This window comes from Microplitis mediator, chromosome 9, assembly GCF_029852145.1.
Source record: "Microplitis mediator isolate UGA2020A chromosome 9, iyMicMedi2.1, whole genome shotgun sequence".
NCBI lineage: Eukaryota > Metazoa > Arthropoda > Insecta > Hymenoptera > Braconidae > Microplitis > Microplitis mediator.
This window is the reverse complement of record NC_079977.1, coordinates 13988350-14005418: the sequence shown is the minus strand read 5'-3', so window position 1 is coordinate 14005418 and position 17069 is coordinate 13988350. Positions and strand designations below refer to the sequence as shown.

The following is a 17069-nucleotide window of genomic DNA, read 5'->3' as shown; positions in this document are numbered from 1 at the left end:
TCTACTTGAATGATGTAAGTTATCAATAGTTTGACTTTTTACTACCAGACTGCGTGACCCACTTTGTCAGTTCCCAACCCTGATAGTCACACTTTGCTCAGCATCCTGATAGCCACACTCTAAATACAATTGCTTAGCAAGTTCTGCAGTGAAACACTTACAGCTAACTAACGACAAGTTTCTAGCAAGCCTTGGCTGGATAAGACTTGCGTGCAATTTGATGCAAATCTACTGCCGTCATCTGAATGTAATTTGACAGATAAACTCGCCGTCAATTTGAAGAAAAACTTTCAATCAACTTAACGTCATTGTCTGACAGTAATCAAAAGTAGTCAAATTGAATTCAAGTTACAGACAATTTACTGTCAACTTAACCGCAACTGTTTGCTCTCCAACACTTGCCTTTAAATTAGCTTCAGAATGCGGCAGTAGCTTGAAGTTAACTTGCGCTTAAGGTGGCTATTAGGGTATATAAATTGTCGTCAAAAACGGAAAAGTCCGAAATTGACGGAAATTTGACGAAAAATTCAAGGAATCTTTTGTAAATAAACTTTTGCTGAAGCAAACTGTGTTATTAGGGTTTATTCACAATGCATTTTCCTTCCTCTAAATCAGTTATCAACGTTAGATGGCGCATTTATAATGTAAAAAAAAAAAAAAAAAAACTGTAATGTTTACAAATTCAAGACTTTCCGAAGAATCGATGTTTTTATTATTTATTTATTCGGTGTTCGAATTTTAATAACGTTATCTAGATTACTAATTTAACTAGTAGTTAGTAATTAACCATAATGGATTTACATATAATGCCAAACAAGGTATATACTAGCAAAATTGACTTTCGATATAATTTTAATATTATATATTATGATTACTTCATATTTTGTTAAGTTCATAGAAGAACTACATAACCCTAAGAATTGTTGACACATAGTTTGAATGATATACCAGACCATGAAAGATGAAATGATAATTTTATATATTCTTACAGAGTGAAGAGGAAATGTCTCCAGAAGAACGAAAAAGGTAATTAAATAATAAAAAGTTAACTATCATTTATGAAGAAACTGCACAGCTTCTACATTATTTCGGATATGAAAATGAACAATGACAAATAAATTTCCATAATTATTAACGAAAATTTTTGAATGTGTAGAGCTGAGCACATCAAATTACATCAACTACATCAAGGACATGAATCAATGCATGCCGAAATGTTACTTATATTATTCATAACATTGATTGTAGTTCAAGTATTGCTTGTAGAATGGAAAAAAAGATACTTTAAATCTTATCAGGTATTAAAGTTATTGAACGTTTCATCATCGTTATCACTTCATATATTTATTATAAATATGACTTGCAGTTTGTTACACTAATAGCAGTTTGGTTAATACCCTTTGGTATGTGCTTGAGAAATTATTGGTGGAGATTTATATTTTCGTGGTTGCTGTTTTCCTGTATAACAACTTTGATAGTTAGAAAAGCTTTACAAAAGCCGATACAAGGAACGACGCCAAGGTAATATCTATTTTATTTATCAGAATTGCTGCGGTTATGATTGAAGAATTAATATTATATATCGATTTACAAGGATCCATGTTTTCAGTTTAACAAATGTATATGAACACTGGGGTGGTCCTTATAAAGATCACTTTTTGAATTTTAATCATTATCCATATAACAATTTTTTTCAATTCTTGAGCAAGTCTGGTCTCAAGATCGATAGGTGCTAGTGTCTTTTTCTACGTATGTGTCTTGCTGCAGATACTTGTGACCAGATTTAAATTGCAAGCCTAGTGCAAGCCTTACACAAGAAATTAGTGCCAGATTATAACTCAATTCTGGAGGAAGATTATTTCTTGAAAATAGTTGCACATGGCTTGCTCAAGATCTGTTCAAGGCTCAAAATTGACCTTGAGCCTTGAGTAGATCTTGATCAAGCCATGCGTAAGTTACTGGTGCGACAAATGCGTCAGGCACTTTTTATTGCACGTGTTCAAGATATCTTTAATATTTTTGCGTACGATACCATGAGCAAGACATACACAGAAAAAAAGGAAATTTTCAACCAAGAAATAAAATATCTTCGAAATTTAGTTTCGTGTACCAAGCGAAATTTCTTACTTTATTGAAGTGAAAAATTCTTTGGATCAAGAAATTATTTATTTCGCAGAAGATATCATTTTCTTAATCTGAAACAGAAATTCTTTTAACCAAAAGCAAACTGCTAATTTCTTGAGCCAAGAAATTTTTTCGAGGTTCGAGAAACTTTTTTTTTCAATTCAAAAAATTTTTTTCTTGGCTGAAGATTGTTACGTTATCGAGTCAAGACAAAGTGTCTTGAGCTAAAACAAAAAAGTTTCTGAGCTAAGAAAAATAATTTTTTAGAGCACTAACAAACTTTCTTGGGCCAAGAAATTTTTTTTTGTCGCAAACAAAAAAAAAATCTGGGCGTCGGTTGGCCCTGCGGGCCAGCCCCAAAACTTCCCGCTGTTTTCGAGCTCAAGGAGCTTGAAAAAATCACTGTTATAACAGGGCTAAGCTGCTACTCTGGTCGTCCTTTTTAAGGGCGCCACTGGAAGTAATAACGGCCTCCCAGAGCCGGATCTTAGATCATCAGGGTCGTTGTAAATTAATTAATTTGTAAGAGAAGGAAGAGGAAGGATAATTTATAATTATTAACACTTAATTTAAATAATAATTTTAGCCTTTATTTGTATGACTTTATAAACCTTTTTATAACTTGTAACACTTATAAACCTTATTAACCTTTTTGACCTTATTAAACCTTATAACTACCGTCAACTACCTTTGACGTTTTAAAACTTATTTAAGCCAACTACCTTTGGCATCACACACACTCTCACACTGAGTCCCCTGGACTTATTATACACACACACGTGACTCAACTAAACCTTAACTTAATCCTCCACGCGGTCACCAAGACCCTCTACGTGGCTAAAACCTTATATTTATTCCCGCGTGGTCCCCTAGACCCTCTACGCGACTTTTACCTTAACAATTAATTCATTCACGCGGTCCCCTGGACCCTCTACGTGATATAAAACCTTTACAACAATTTCACGCGGTCACCTTGACCCTCAACGTGATTTTAACACTAACAATTTTAATATCACTAACACTATTTTCCCTTTTAACCCACACATTCTTTTAACAATTTTCCTTTTACCAATATTAAAATACTTCGATTCAATTCACCGTTTAAAATTTCAAATCAATTAATATACAACCAATTAACCGTCCTCCACCAACAATAAAATTAATTAATTAAAATTTAGTTTAAAGATATTTACATTAATTAATTAATTTTTAATCAACTGTCTCACTATTACTTTTATTTCCATTTTCATTTTATCTATAACCACAATAAATTTACGTCAGAAATTTTCAATACCACATTTACCCGATCCTCCAAAGTATGCGTCACTGACTACTTTTGACTTTCCTTGATTCTTTTCCGTTCTGTTCAGACACTTAATTTTCTTTTATTGTTATTAACTTTAATTTATTATTTACTATTATTTATTAATTTTAATTATTGATTAATTAAATTTTATCTCAGATTTTTCGCGTCTGTTAACTTTGTCTTAATTAGTTATTTAACGGTCTCTTTATAAATTTCAATTTATTTATTCAATTAATTTTATTTAATTAATTTTATTTATTTATTTTAATTAATTACTTTTATTTAACGCGGACTTGACCACGAAATTTCTGGCTTGTGTTGTCACACAATAGGCCTAGAATTTTCTACGACGCAATAATTCCGGCAATGGCCTGGAATTATGAACGACACCCTGGATCCGGCTGAAGGGCCTGGATCTGGTTAGACAAACGTCTGGCTTAAATTAATTTTAACAAAATTTACACTAATTAATCTATTACGGGCCTAGACGCGGATTTACCCGATGAACGACTAAGTATTTTTATAGAATTAAATTAACATTCTGGCTTGGGCCTAGAACAATTAATTTAATTAATACCTGATGTAATTTCTGATGTTTTCCGGCGGCTTGCTCTCCGTCTGGTGGTTCGTCTCGTCAGGTTCCTTTGGCTCTCCGTCTCGTTCGTCAAAGTTCCAAATTTACTTGCACTCTCCTGCGTTAATTCAGCGTCTCAATCCTCGGTGGTCTGTCCGGTTGTGTGTAGGTCTTGATGGTTACCCGGCCCTGCCGGTTTTGTCTTTGTACGTCTTGATGGCTACCCGGCCCTGCCGGTTCTGCCTTTTTACGTCTTGATAGCTTCCCGGCCCTGCCGGTTCTGTGTCTTCTCTCCTGCTGTCTTGCGTTTTTAATAATTTTACTCGAGTGTCTTCGGTGGCTATCGGAAAACCACTCCTCTACTAATTTATGATTGGGCCTAGCGTAAGAGTATTTTCAATCAGCGCGCCCGGCGACAAGTCGAAAAACTCATTAAATTGCTCGGTTGGGGTTGCGGGTAGGGTAAATGACCATCAGCGAAAAATCGCGATTTCGGTCAATAAAATAACTCATTTTTCCCTGTTACACTGTAAATATATTTTCGAGCTTCTCGAGCTCGAAAATGCCGTTACATGCAATTATTTTTTTATGAGCTTTTCAAGATCTAACAAGTTACGTTCTATGCTAGAGTTTGAAAGGTTGAGAATCGAAAATCATGAATGAAGAAGCGGCTTTTAAATTTTTATTCCCAATTATGTTCTATGAAATGAATGTATTGAGGCAGAAATCAATGTCAGTGATCAAAATCAAGATTTGAATGAGTTTTGACTTAGGTCAGAGCAATAATATATAAAATTCCCGAGAAAAATATTAAAAACTGGTTATCTCAATTTTTTGCTGATAATATGATTTAAACTAAAGAGCAAATTAAATGACATTATATGATGATCGAAAGAGGCTATAAAGAGGAAGAGGGTATGATTTCAGACACACTTGTGTGCATTATATTTTGATTTATCCGGAAAATTAACATTTTATGTCATTTTTTTAACTTTTCAGCGCCGATATCTTTTGAACTAATTAACCGATTTCAACGTTTGAGGTGGCAATCAGCGCGTTTTATTAGGTTCTAAAGCTGATTAGATTTAAAAATTGATCGGATAAGTCACTTCAAAGATAATCGAAAAAAACCGTTTTTTACCATTTCTTTCTCCAACGATATCTCTCGAACAAATTAACCAATTGAGATGGTTGAGGTCGCATTCGATGCGGCTTATTAAGTTCTAGCTGATTAGATATTGAAGTCGATCGTTCCACACACACACCCACACACACACACACACACCCACACACACACACACACGCGCACACACCCACACACACACACACACGCGCACACCCACACACCCACACACACGCACACACACGCGCACACCCGCCCACACACACACACACACACACACACATACACACACACACACACACACACACACACACGCGCACACCCACCCACCCACACACACACACACACACACACACACACACACACTTACGCACACACACACACACACACACACACACACACACACACATACACACGCACACACACGCGCACACCCGCCCCCACACACACACACACACACACATACACACACACACACATACACACACACACACATACACACACACACACTTACGCACACACACACACTTACGCACACACACACACACACACACACACACACACACACACACACACACACACACACGTACACACACGCGCACACCCGCCCACACACACACACACACACACACACACACACACACACACATACACACACACACACACATACACACACACACACACACACGCACACACACGCGCGCGCACACCCACCCACCCACCCACACACACACGCGCGCACACACACACACACACGCACGCACACCCACCCACCCACACACACACACACACACACACACACACACACACACACACACTCGGACATCATTCTCAAAACGTTGACATCTGATGAAAACTCGATTTTTGAAAATCGGCGAGAAAACAATAATTTCCCGAATTTTCGCAAATTTACAATTTTCTTAGCGGGAAATTAAAAAAGATTTTCAAGATTCGTTGTCGCGAAATCTCGAGTCGAGATCTTGCGAAAGGCACATACGTAGACGGAAAGAAAATTCCAGTTAAATTTACGATGCTAACATCGTAATTTGTCCTATTGATTATTTATTGTAGTGGTAGACTATACCTTTAAAATCATAATTTTTACGATGTAGTGTTGGAAATTTCATTTAAGTAATAATACATTAGACAAATAATACGAAGTCTTGAAGCTCTTTAGTATAAATTACGATGTGAACATAATAAAATTTGAAGAGAAATTTTAAATAAAAGAATAAAATAATAATCGTTCGGCAGTTGGATTCGAATCCGAGTTCTTTCGAGTGTGAATTGTCTGACGCTTTGGACCACTTGGCCACCGAAGGGCCTATAAGTCCACGTTGTTTGTAAGATCCATGTGAACGATTTGAATAAACAGTCATAAGTCACGCGAGCGCCTCTTACGGAGGACGTAGTTACTATTTGCAAATTACGATGTAACATCGTAATTTTTATGACTTCCATCCTATTACAACAGAAGCAGTACTGTAATATTTATTTTATTCAAAAGTAAATAGAAAGATAAATACAAGAATAAATATAGTTTTTGAATTAGAATTATTATTTTATTGTTTTTACGATGTTGAAATTTAATTTTTGGAATAATTTATAATCCTAAAAGTCTTTGTTAAAATTACGATGTTAAATAGTAAAAAATGTAACCTGCATAGTAAATTTTAAAATGAGACATTGGAAAATTGATGCTATTGAAAGTATAGTCCACGATTACGATGGTAAGATCGTAAATTTTAGTGGAATTTTCTTTCCCTCTAGAAAAAGACCCTAGTAGCTAGGTAGGGGTCTTGCTCAGGATACTTACTTCAGAATCTTGCTCAAATACGTGTTACTAGGGTATGTACGTACGTTAGAAGTTAAAATAACTAGTCGAGTCTGTGACCACCCACCAGTGAATGACCGGTATGCAGAAGAATAAACATAATAATTTTAAAATTTAATTAAAAGTTATTATTTACTTGTAAATGCCATTTTACATTTCTTTATTATTATTAAATAACGAATCAAAGTGATTGATCAAATTATCATTAAAAACAATTAAAATTAGATATAGGTTTGAAGAGTCTTTGGAGAAATACTGAATTTGAACATAAATTTATGTTAACGTCTGAAAAAAATAGTTCTTAAAAACTATGTTTTTCAATAGTTGTAATTGATTCTTCTATAAAACAGTAAATTTACAATCATTTGTATAAGTGATTTAATGAATAAAATTGACTTTGGATACTTAAAATTAACGAAAAAATTTGTTTTTATTTATTTTATGTTGGTCATTCATTGGTGTACTTTATTACTGTGCTTAGCCAGTGAATGACCGACAAGTCATTTATTGGTAAGTCAGAAATTTATCAAGCTCAGTGAATGACCGTGTATTTGTTTTTATTCGTTTATTGATTTTATAAAATAAAAGCGGCCTCTGAATTCAGGCCAACTTTTTGTTAAGTTGAAATTAATTGAAAATTTCTAATACTGGCCAAATCATTTCATATCATAACCGGTGACGAAAATTCGAGTATAATTTTAGGGTTAAAAATTATTCGGAATGATTAAAAATTTTACATTCTGACTCTTTTACAGTATTAAGAATGATTTGATATGATTGGTCGTGATATTTTAAAAATAATTTGCATGATTCCGAAGGATTAAAAATGATTAACAAATTAATCCTTTTTAATCCTATCGAATGATTTTGTTTGATCATGGTACTTTGAGTGCCGGAAAAAACAAAAAAAAAAAACAGACTGTAGAAGAATAAGATTCAATTTATAGAATCAAAGATTGTATCATTTTATTTATCAAGCGTAGTTTCTTCTTTGTGTTTCAAAGATTGTAAATCTTTAACCAATTCAAAGATTAGTAATAATAATTTAAAAGTGTTGAATAATTAAATTAATAATTTACGTTAATCAAAATTTGTTGACTAATTGAATATGGTTATTAAATAAGTGTACTTTAATAAGCATGATTTTATTTTATACAGGTAAAATGGTTAATATGATTGTTAGCATGGAAATTTTCCTGTTATTTTATTATTGTTTATTTTTTATTTAAATCTGAATTTACCTGTAAATTAAATTGAATTAATGATCTAAATTAAATTAAGTGATTACAAGGATGGATATGATAAGATAGGTATAAGTTAATGAAAGTCGTGGTTTGGGTGTAACAAAATGAAGACTGTATTTTGACCCAAAAAATTAGGGAAAGCACTACGGCATAAAACCCTTTGAAGAAGTTACAATGAGAAAGGTTGAGAAAATTGAGATATGATAATGATAGTAACTCGTTGAACAATTGACACAAGATATTATATGTGTGTGTGTGGATGTGTATGTGTGCTGTATACGTGAGAACGGATAAAGTGAAAGATTACGCGATGCTGGATCGTCGTACTTAGTTCGATCTTGGATCAAGTCGATTTTAAGAGAATATACACGTCTGTATATTAAAGATAGCCTAATTATCCACTGCGGGACAATTAGATAGTACGTGGTACTAGAGAACGAATGATTGATTGAAAGATTTCGATTGTTAACACTTGCGTCGTCAAGTGTCTGTTTGTGACATGTGCTGAGGCGGTGTTACCGATTGATCGGGTCGGTTATATGATTGAATTGTTCAAAATAGTAAGATAGTGGAATGCGTTCAAGAGATATTGAAATTTCAATGAAATTGTCCAGAGACAATATGACGCGACTAGTCGTTGATTTGAATGAAATATATTTTACATCTGATCGATTGATATTGCTAGATTGTTGCTTGCGACAGAGGATATTGTTTGACTGCAGTTAAAAACAAATCTGATCAATTTGTATTGTTAGATGATTGCTAGCGACAAGGCTATGTATGAATGAAGTTAGATTTGAAATCTAATCACTTTGTATTGATAGATTATTGATGGCGACGAGGCTTTTGTTTGAATGTAAGTTAACCTTGATGTACTCGATCCAGTTAAAGCAAGTTAATAGTAATGAAACGCGAGCAAATATTGAATATTAAAGATTATTTATGCGATTGTTATTAAATATTGTAGTAACTGGTATCTTATAAATTAATATCACTTATACACTACAATAATAACACACTTATATCAGAAATAAAAACACCACAATTAACAGCAACAAAAGAAAGGCAATCAAAGAAATAGTTTATTGATACAAGACGTATGCTGTTTAGTTGTCAATATAAGACTGACTGACTTTAGTCGCGCATCTATAAAACAAGAGAAGAAGGCATTTGTTTTCTAGCTATACAAATATTTTAAAGATCAGTTTCACATTCGTTACACTACCCCCTTCTCAATAAACTATCGTCCCGATAAAATTTGTGTTGGAAGAATCGAACTGAATTGAAATTAAATCCATTTACAATTTTGGTTCGATTCCGCTATGGTCCCAACACACCCTATCTATCACCCTACAGAGAAAAAAACACCATAGCCAAAAAAACAACCCTGTAGACTAACGCAAAGATAATAAAAAAAGAAAAAAAAATAGTCTATAGTTTAATTAAGCTAAGAATTGATTATAAAAAAATAAAATATTCTGCTAAGAAGTTAATCGGTATGCGTGACTCTATTTTTCTATTTAACGAATCAAAATAAATAAAATTTAAAATGTAACCCTCCGCTTGATTGAATGGACCTTCAATGGGAACGGGATCAGGTACGGGATGGGAACAGGAACGCCTTCCTCTCCTCCTTGAAAGATTAGGAATGGACTCCTTCTCTCCTTCCCCAATGAAATTGGAAATATTATCTGCACATAATAAATAAACAAAACGAGTATCTCCAACATTTTAATAAGTTTTATAGCTAAACATATTTCATCGTTACATCCTATTATTTATCAGTTGTTAATAATAAACTTTCATTATCGTGATCAATTCAATAATTTCGATCTTATATGCTCATGTTCTGCCGTTCGATTCATCCAGACCATTCTCCGATATGTCATCTATAGCTAACATATCAATGATACTGAATAACACACGTTGCAACGAATTTCATTTTTCTCCCTAAAAGCTCCTCGGAAACTCTCCAGGGCATCCATCTATCTCTCAGAAGTCGTGGCCATCAACAAAAGAGAAATGTCGACTGTCTCAACTCCGGATGGATCCCAAAGCTCCAGTCAGGTTGCTCTTAGCCATTGATAAGTCCTCAGAATCAAACTTTTGATCCTCGTTGAGCTCACTTAGATCAAAAGAAATATCCAGTCTCCGATCAATGACTGAGGATTCTCGGGAACCCCGCAACGATTAATCGTTCAGGGCCCACGGCCAGACTTCCCTTCAGCTAATATACTCAAACCCAGAACATTTCCAGTCCTTATAGAATCTCGGGAATCCCTCGAACACCGTTACCACCGAGATCGTTCAGAGCCCTCAGCCAGACTTCTTTCAGAATCTCGGGAACTCTTCAGCAACGTCTACAGTGTGGCTATTCAGGGTCCACTGCCAGACTTCTCCTAAGGACTATACCAGCCTTTAGCAGTCGTTCAGACATCTTCAATTCTATCAGTTTGCAAGATATCCTAGACTTACTAATTGACTACAGAATCCCGGGAACCCTTTACAACGTCTACACTGAGATCGTTCAGGACCCCAGCCTGACTTCTCTTTTATATCCTTTTATTGATCACAATATGGTACATGACGATTTACATGCATGATTTTATATTTTCATTTGGCATTTTTCTAATTTTATAAACTACGTTATTTAGCCTATTTTTAATTTCATAAGGACCCTCCCAATCGCATTGAAGTAAATAAATTTTTTAATTATTTCCGTTAATATCGACTTTTCTTTTTTTTTTTTTTTAATTTAACTCATGATAGTAATCTCAGCAGTTTCATAAAACTTTCCTATTCATCCGTATAAAACTATATTTATTAACTCGATAAATACTTGAGGTATTACATAGCCCAATTAAAAATTTTCAAAAATTACTATCTATACAACATTTTTTTTATCTAATGTTCTTCAATACAAAATCATTGAATATACCCGGTTTATTAATTACGTCAATCGATTACAAAACAAAAGAGCGGTGAAATGTCACGATATTTTTAGTTAATTTATGTTTGATAAAATGATGTTTCTTTTATTTTTAATTTTACCTAACTACTATTATTATTAAATAATGATACATCACCAAATTTATCCTTTCCCAATTGTAATTTGTCCACAAGTTCAATTTTAACTTCTCAATCAATTCTACGAAAATTTTTATCGTCTTTATTTTTTCCTTTTTTAAAAAAAAAATAAGATTATCCGTCGTTTGATGTTTCGATCACTTTTATTAACTTCCCGCTAAGAAAATTGTAAATTATCAAAAATTCGGAAAGTTATTGGTTTCCGTCCGATTTACAAAAATCGAATTTTCATCAGATCTCGACGTTTTGAGGTCCTAGGAAGCTATTCTGACTAATTTCACGATGATGGCTGAGTGTATGTATGTATGTATGTACGTACGTACGTATGTAAATACCTGTATCTTTTGAACGGATGAACCGATTTTGAACTTTAAAGTGTCATTCGACGCGGCTTGTCAATATCTTGAAGCTGAAAGAAAATTGAGCTTGATCGGTAGGGCTCGTTCAGAGATATTCCAAAAATAATATTTTTTCAAAAGGGTTTTTTTTGGATAATTTTTAATGCGCTCTTTTAAGCCGCGTCGAATGTCACCTCAACCATCAAAATAGGTTCATTCGTTCAAGAGAAGCCGTTATCGAAAGAATTGAAAAAAAATTTATTTTTTATTTTTTTTGAAATATCTCAAGAATGATTCGATAAATCGAATTTTAAATTCGACCAGCTTTAGAACTTGATAAAACGCGTCGATTGCCACTTCAACCGTCTCAATCGGTTTATTCGTTTGAGAGATATCGTTGGAGAAAAAATGAAAAAAAATCGTTTTTTTTCGTTTTTCGTGAATATTTCGGAAACTATCGAATCGATCAATTTAAAAATCTAATCAGCTCTAGAACTCTATCAGAGCTTTTGATTGCCACCTCAACCGTCTCAATCGGTTAATTCGTTCGCGGGATATCGTGGGGAAAGAATTGGTAAAAAACGGTTTATTCGAAAACAATGGAATACAAACGTATTTTCGAGCTCGAAGAGCTGGAAAATGTATTCACAACAATGCTTACGAGCTCAAGGAGCTCGAAAACAGCGGGAAGTTTTAGGGCTGGCCCGCAGGGTCAACTGATAGACAGATTTTTTTATATTTTTATCACACACGTAATTACTCAGACTGGCACTTTAACATAAATTATTATTATTATTATTATTCTATATTAATACGAAATATTAATATAGAATATCCGACATAAATAATTAAATTATCCAATGAGAATTGAATATATTAGTTAAATCGAATGAATATTAAAAAATATGAATAATTATTAACTATTAAATACAATTTATGTTCTTATTATTTAATATTAATATGAAATATTAATATTAAATCTCAAACACAATTAAATTCAATATTTAATGAGAACACGAGTAGATTCCCTGGCGGATCCGTTTCCACCGTGGGTTTCAGTGTTAACTTAGTGTAATCCGAATTAGACTGAAAATACACCGGAATTTCACGTGTATCACACGGTGGGTTTGTGAAAATTTCACTTTTAGTTTACCCTTGTTTCACACTAATCTACTGACACTCATTTTACATTCTATTACCATTGAGTTTCCACTGTATATTCTAGTGGTTCAAGCGCCACCGTACAAACTTGCTAAAAAATCGACGTATTAACGGAGTTTTGACGATGTTTTTCGTTAAAAAACGGTGTTTTGTCTACCATGATGACAAGAGGTTTCTACTGTGTTTCCTCGGAGTTTTTACGACGTATTATCTGCGTTTTCTAGCGTATTTTAAAAATTTAAAAATTTTTGGTGTAATTAGTATGTAAAATAGTTATTTTCACGTTAAAGGAGTTCGTGCACTGAAAAAAACCGTATGACATAGTGTAATTTGAGCGTAAAATCGAAACTCCCACTAAAATCGCCGCCGTGTAAAATAAGTGTAGTTTTGGTGTACTCTTTCTTTCATCGAAGCTCCGGTGGGAATAGCATGTAAAAATCGTGTAATACATTGTAATTGAAGCGCCCGAGTAAAAAAAATTATATGTAATTTTATATAATTATAAATAATTCTACACTTATCCAACAAAATGAAGGGAACAAGAAAATTTTATAAATTTTTTAGTGATTTTTGGAAGGCTGTATTTTCGTGAAAAATGATCGTATCGAATAAAGTAAAAAAGCAAATTGAAGCTTGAAATCTCTAGTTTAAAGATCTTCCAACAAAATAATTTTTTGAGCCACCGTTTTTGCGGAATCATAAGAAATACCTCGAGACAAAATTTTTTTTAACTTTTTGGTTTTGTTTTTTGGGTCTACGGGTCCGGGAAAATTTTTTTCCGAAAAATCAATTACTGGCTCGTTTAGGAAATTTATTCAGCTACAATTCGCTTTTTTTTGTTTCTTTGTACGAGAATTTGCTGCTGAGATATCAGCCTTATAATAAAAAAGGAAAAAAAAAATTTTTGAGAAACGAAAAAAAAAAAGTGTGTGTGTGTCAGCTCCGACGCACGATTGGACTTTACTCCTTCAGATCGACTGTTTAAATAGGCACAGAATTACAAGGCTTACTAGTCTAAAAAAAAGATTAATACCATATCAAGTAGTAAATAAACGAATCAATGAAGATACCTAAATAATGTATTTTTATTCTATTTTAGTCTAGTCGAAAGGTGAGTTCCTGCGAAAAATAGTTACAGGTCTCCTAAAAATATAGTTGATGGCTTAAACGATCCGGAATGGCGTCTAGAAAAAGACGTTTTTTGGATTTTTTTTGGAGAAATAAAATTACAATTGTTATGAACAAAAAACCGTTAAAAAAATTAGCCGTCCAGCTTTTTGGCAAAATCTCAAAAAGTATAAGTGATATCTCAAATATTAAAAAAGTTTCTGAAAGAGCAGAAAATTTGAGTAAAAAAGTTCTTAGCTCCCCGAATCGTAGCTCCAATATTTATAATTTTAATTTAACATTGAAAATCAGCTTTTGCGCGGCAGTTTCAGCATGCGCGCGCCGACACTCTAGTGAGCGTAGTTTTTAAATAATTTTTTTTTGCAATTAAATATCAATTGAAAAATTTGAAAACATTCTGGTGTCATCTAGACACTTCAAAGAATATGATTTCGCTGTAATAAAAGTTGCATCACCATTTTTCAAAAAGTTATTCAATTGTAAATCGACATTTTTTTTTAAGGGGTTTGTGTTGTCATAAAAGGCGGTATAAAAGTTTAAATAATTAATCTATATATTTTTTGTTTCTTGGAGTCCTTTTTGTAAACATACTCAACAAGATGACAGTATGAAAGTTCATACAATATTTTGATTTCATTAATTATTAATTTTTGAACTAACAAAAAAATTAAAAATTAAAATAATGTATGTGAAATAATTTTTTTTTAAATTTTAAGCTATTACTAATTGTTAGGCATTATATGATTACTTTTCAAATTTTTTCTTGCCATTTGTTTATAAATTTTTTATAAACAAACGGATTAATTAAACATTTTTGAAAAATTTTTTTTCACTATATCGTTAGCGTAAGGAAATAATGATTTAAAAAAAAAAAAATTTTCTCAAAAACAATATCTTATCGTTTATAATCGTTTTTTTTTCATATTTTGATTATTTAAATAAATCAATAAGGAATCGTTTTTTTTTTAAATCATAAGTTGCATTTCTAAATATAATGGCAAAAAAATTTTTTTTTGTCACAATTTATTCATTTGTATGTTTAACAATTTTTTTTTTTATTTTAATTTTTTTTAGAACATAAAAAATTACAAAAACAGCAACCTGATGCAACAATATGGCAAAAAAAATTTTTTCAATTTTTTTAAAAACATCTGGATTTTGGAGTACGACAAAGTCCAAACACTGACTCAATTTGTCAACAAACAAATTGCTGTAACTTTGCAACTATTGCAAATACAGTTTTCGACCTTCGAGTCGTTTTTATACAGTATGAGTTAAGCTTACTTATACATTTTAAACCTAACGTTTATCTGTTATAGTTCTCTAGCAACACGCATTTATTTATAAAAATTATAAATGAGTTTTTAAGAAAAAATTTTTATTTTTTTTAATTATTATTTCCTCACGCTAACAATTTGGTGAACAAAAATTTTCCAAAAATATTTAATTAATCCATTTGTTTATAAAAAGATTGTAAAGTTAATAAAATGGCATGGAAAAATTTGAAAAGTAATCATATAATGCCTAACAAGAATATGAAATCAGCAACAGCTTAAAATTTAAAAAAACACTTGAGAATACAAAATAATAATGCTCACTGTACGTATCATTAGAGTACGACTGATACACTATATATATACACTAATGCAAAAAATTAAAGGAGCAGAAAAATTTTATAAATTTTTTAGTGATTTTTGGAAGGCTGTAACTTGGTGAAAAAAAATCGTATCGAAAATTTAAAAAAAGCATTTTATAGCTTGAAATCTCTAGTTAAGGTGTATTTTTTTCAAAATTTTTTAAAAGCTCCGATTATTGCGCAAACATGAGAAATACCGCGAGCCAAAAAATTTCTAAATTTTTTTTTTTTTTCCGAAGAGCCCACGGACCGCGGAAAAATTCTTTCAACTAAACGAATGCATACATCGTTTAGCATATTCATTCAGCTTCAATTTGGTTTTTTTTTTAACCTCGTAGGACGATTTGTCGCAGAAATATCAGTCTTCAAACAGAAAATGATCCTTTTGGCTTTGATCTTCAATATTTCAGGTACCAATGATCGCACAGAAAGTTGAAGGGCAGCGTTGAAAACTTGAATAAATTCCCTACAAGACCCTGTCATCATTTTTTGAAAAAAAAAATTTTTTTTATTTTTTACATCCATTAGAAGAAAGTACAAAAAAATGACTTTTTTTGGTTTTTTAGTAAATCAACCGCTACTCTGCAAATATCGATAAAAAAAATTATGTTGCCAGGGACTTTTTTAGCTTAATGTACCCCTAAGACCCCTGTAAATTTTTAAATTGATCTATCGAACCGTTTTTTGGGAATCATCGATCAAAGTTTAGCTAAACAATTAAAGGAGCAAGTTTTGTTCGTTTAATTGTGTAATCATAATCAAAATGAAAAAATTTTTTTTTTTTCGACTTTTCTCAAATTTTTGCGTTGGTAACTCAGCAAATGCAAGGAAATGACAAAAAAATGAAAAATTTCCAAAAAATGTCAAAAAAAAAATTTAGAACACAAAAAACAAGTTTCAATTTTTTTTTTTTCTTTGATTTTTTTTGACATTTTTTGGAAATTTTTCATTTTTTTGTCATTTCCTTGCATTTGCTGAGTTACCAACGCAAAAATTTGAGAAAAGTCGAAAAAAAAAAAAATTTTTCATTTTGATTATGATTACACAATTAAACGAACAAAACTTGCTCCTTTAATTGTTTAGCTAAACTTTGATCGATGATTCCCAAAAAACGGTTCGATAGATCAATTTAAAAATTTACAGGGGTCTTAGGGGTACATTAAGCTAAAAAAGTCCCTGGCAACATAATTTTTTTTATCGATATTTGCAGAGTAGCGGTTGATTTACTAAAAAACCAAAAAAAGTCATTTTTTTGTACTTTCTTCTAATGGATGTAAAAAATAAAAAAAATTTTTTTTTTCAAAAAATGATGACAGGGTCTTGTAGGGAATTTATTCAAGTTTTCAACGCTGCCCTTCAACTTTCTGTGCGATCATTGGTACCTGAAATATTGAAGATCAAAGCCAAAAGGATCATTTTCTGTTTGAAGACTGATATTTCTGCGACAAATCGTCCTACGAGGTTAAAAAAAAACCAAATTGAAGCTGAATGAATATGCTAAACGATGTATGCAT

The 17069-nt window shown here is 32.3% G+C and overlaps 1 protein-coding gene across 1 annotated transcript in view; it reads left to right on the top strand.

Annotated features, from left to right (window-relative positions):
* The first annotated feature begins 661 nt into the window (after positions 1-661).
* LOC130674566 (E3 ubiquitin ligase Rnf121) overlaps positions 662-17069 on the top strand; it is a 74128-nt gene continuing 57720 nt past the window's right edge. The window contains exons 1-4 of the mRNA XM_057479927.1: positions 662-818; positions 992-1026; positions 1157-1298; positions 1367-1521. Of these exons, the coding sequence (XP_057335910.1) occupies positions 792-818; positions 992-1026; positions 1157-1298; positions 1367-1521 (359 nt within the window). The 5' untranslated portion in view covers positions 662-791. The remainder of the gene's footprint in view (positions 819-991; positions 1027-1156; positions 1299-1366; positions 1522-17069) is intronic.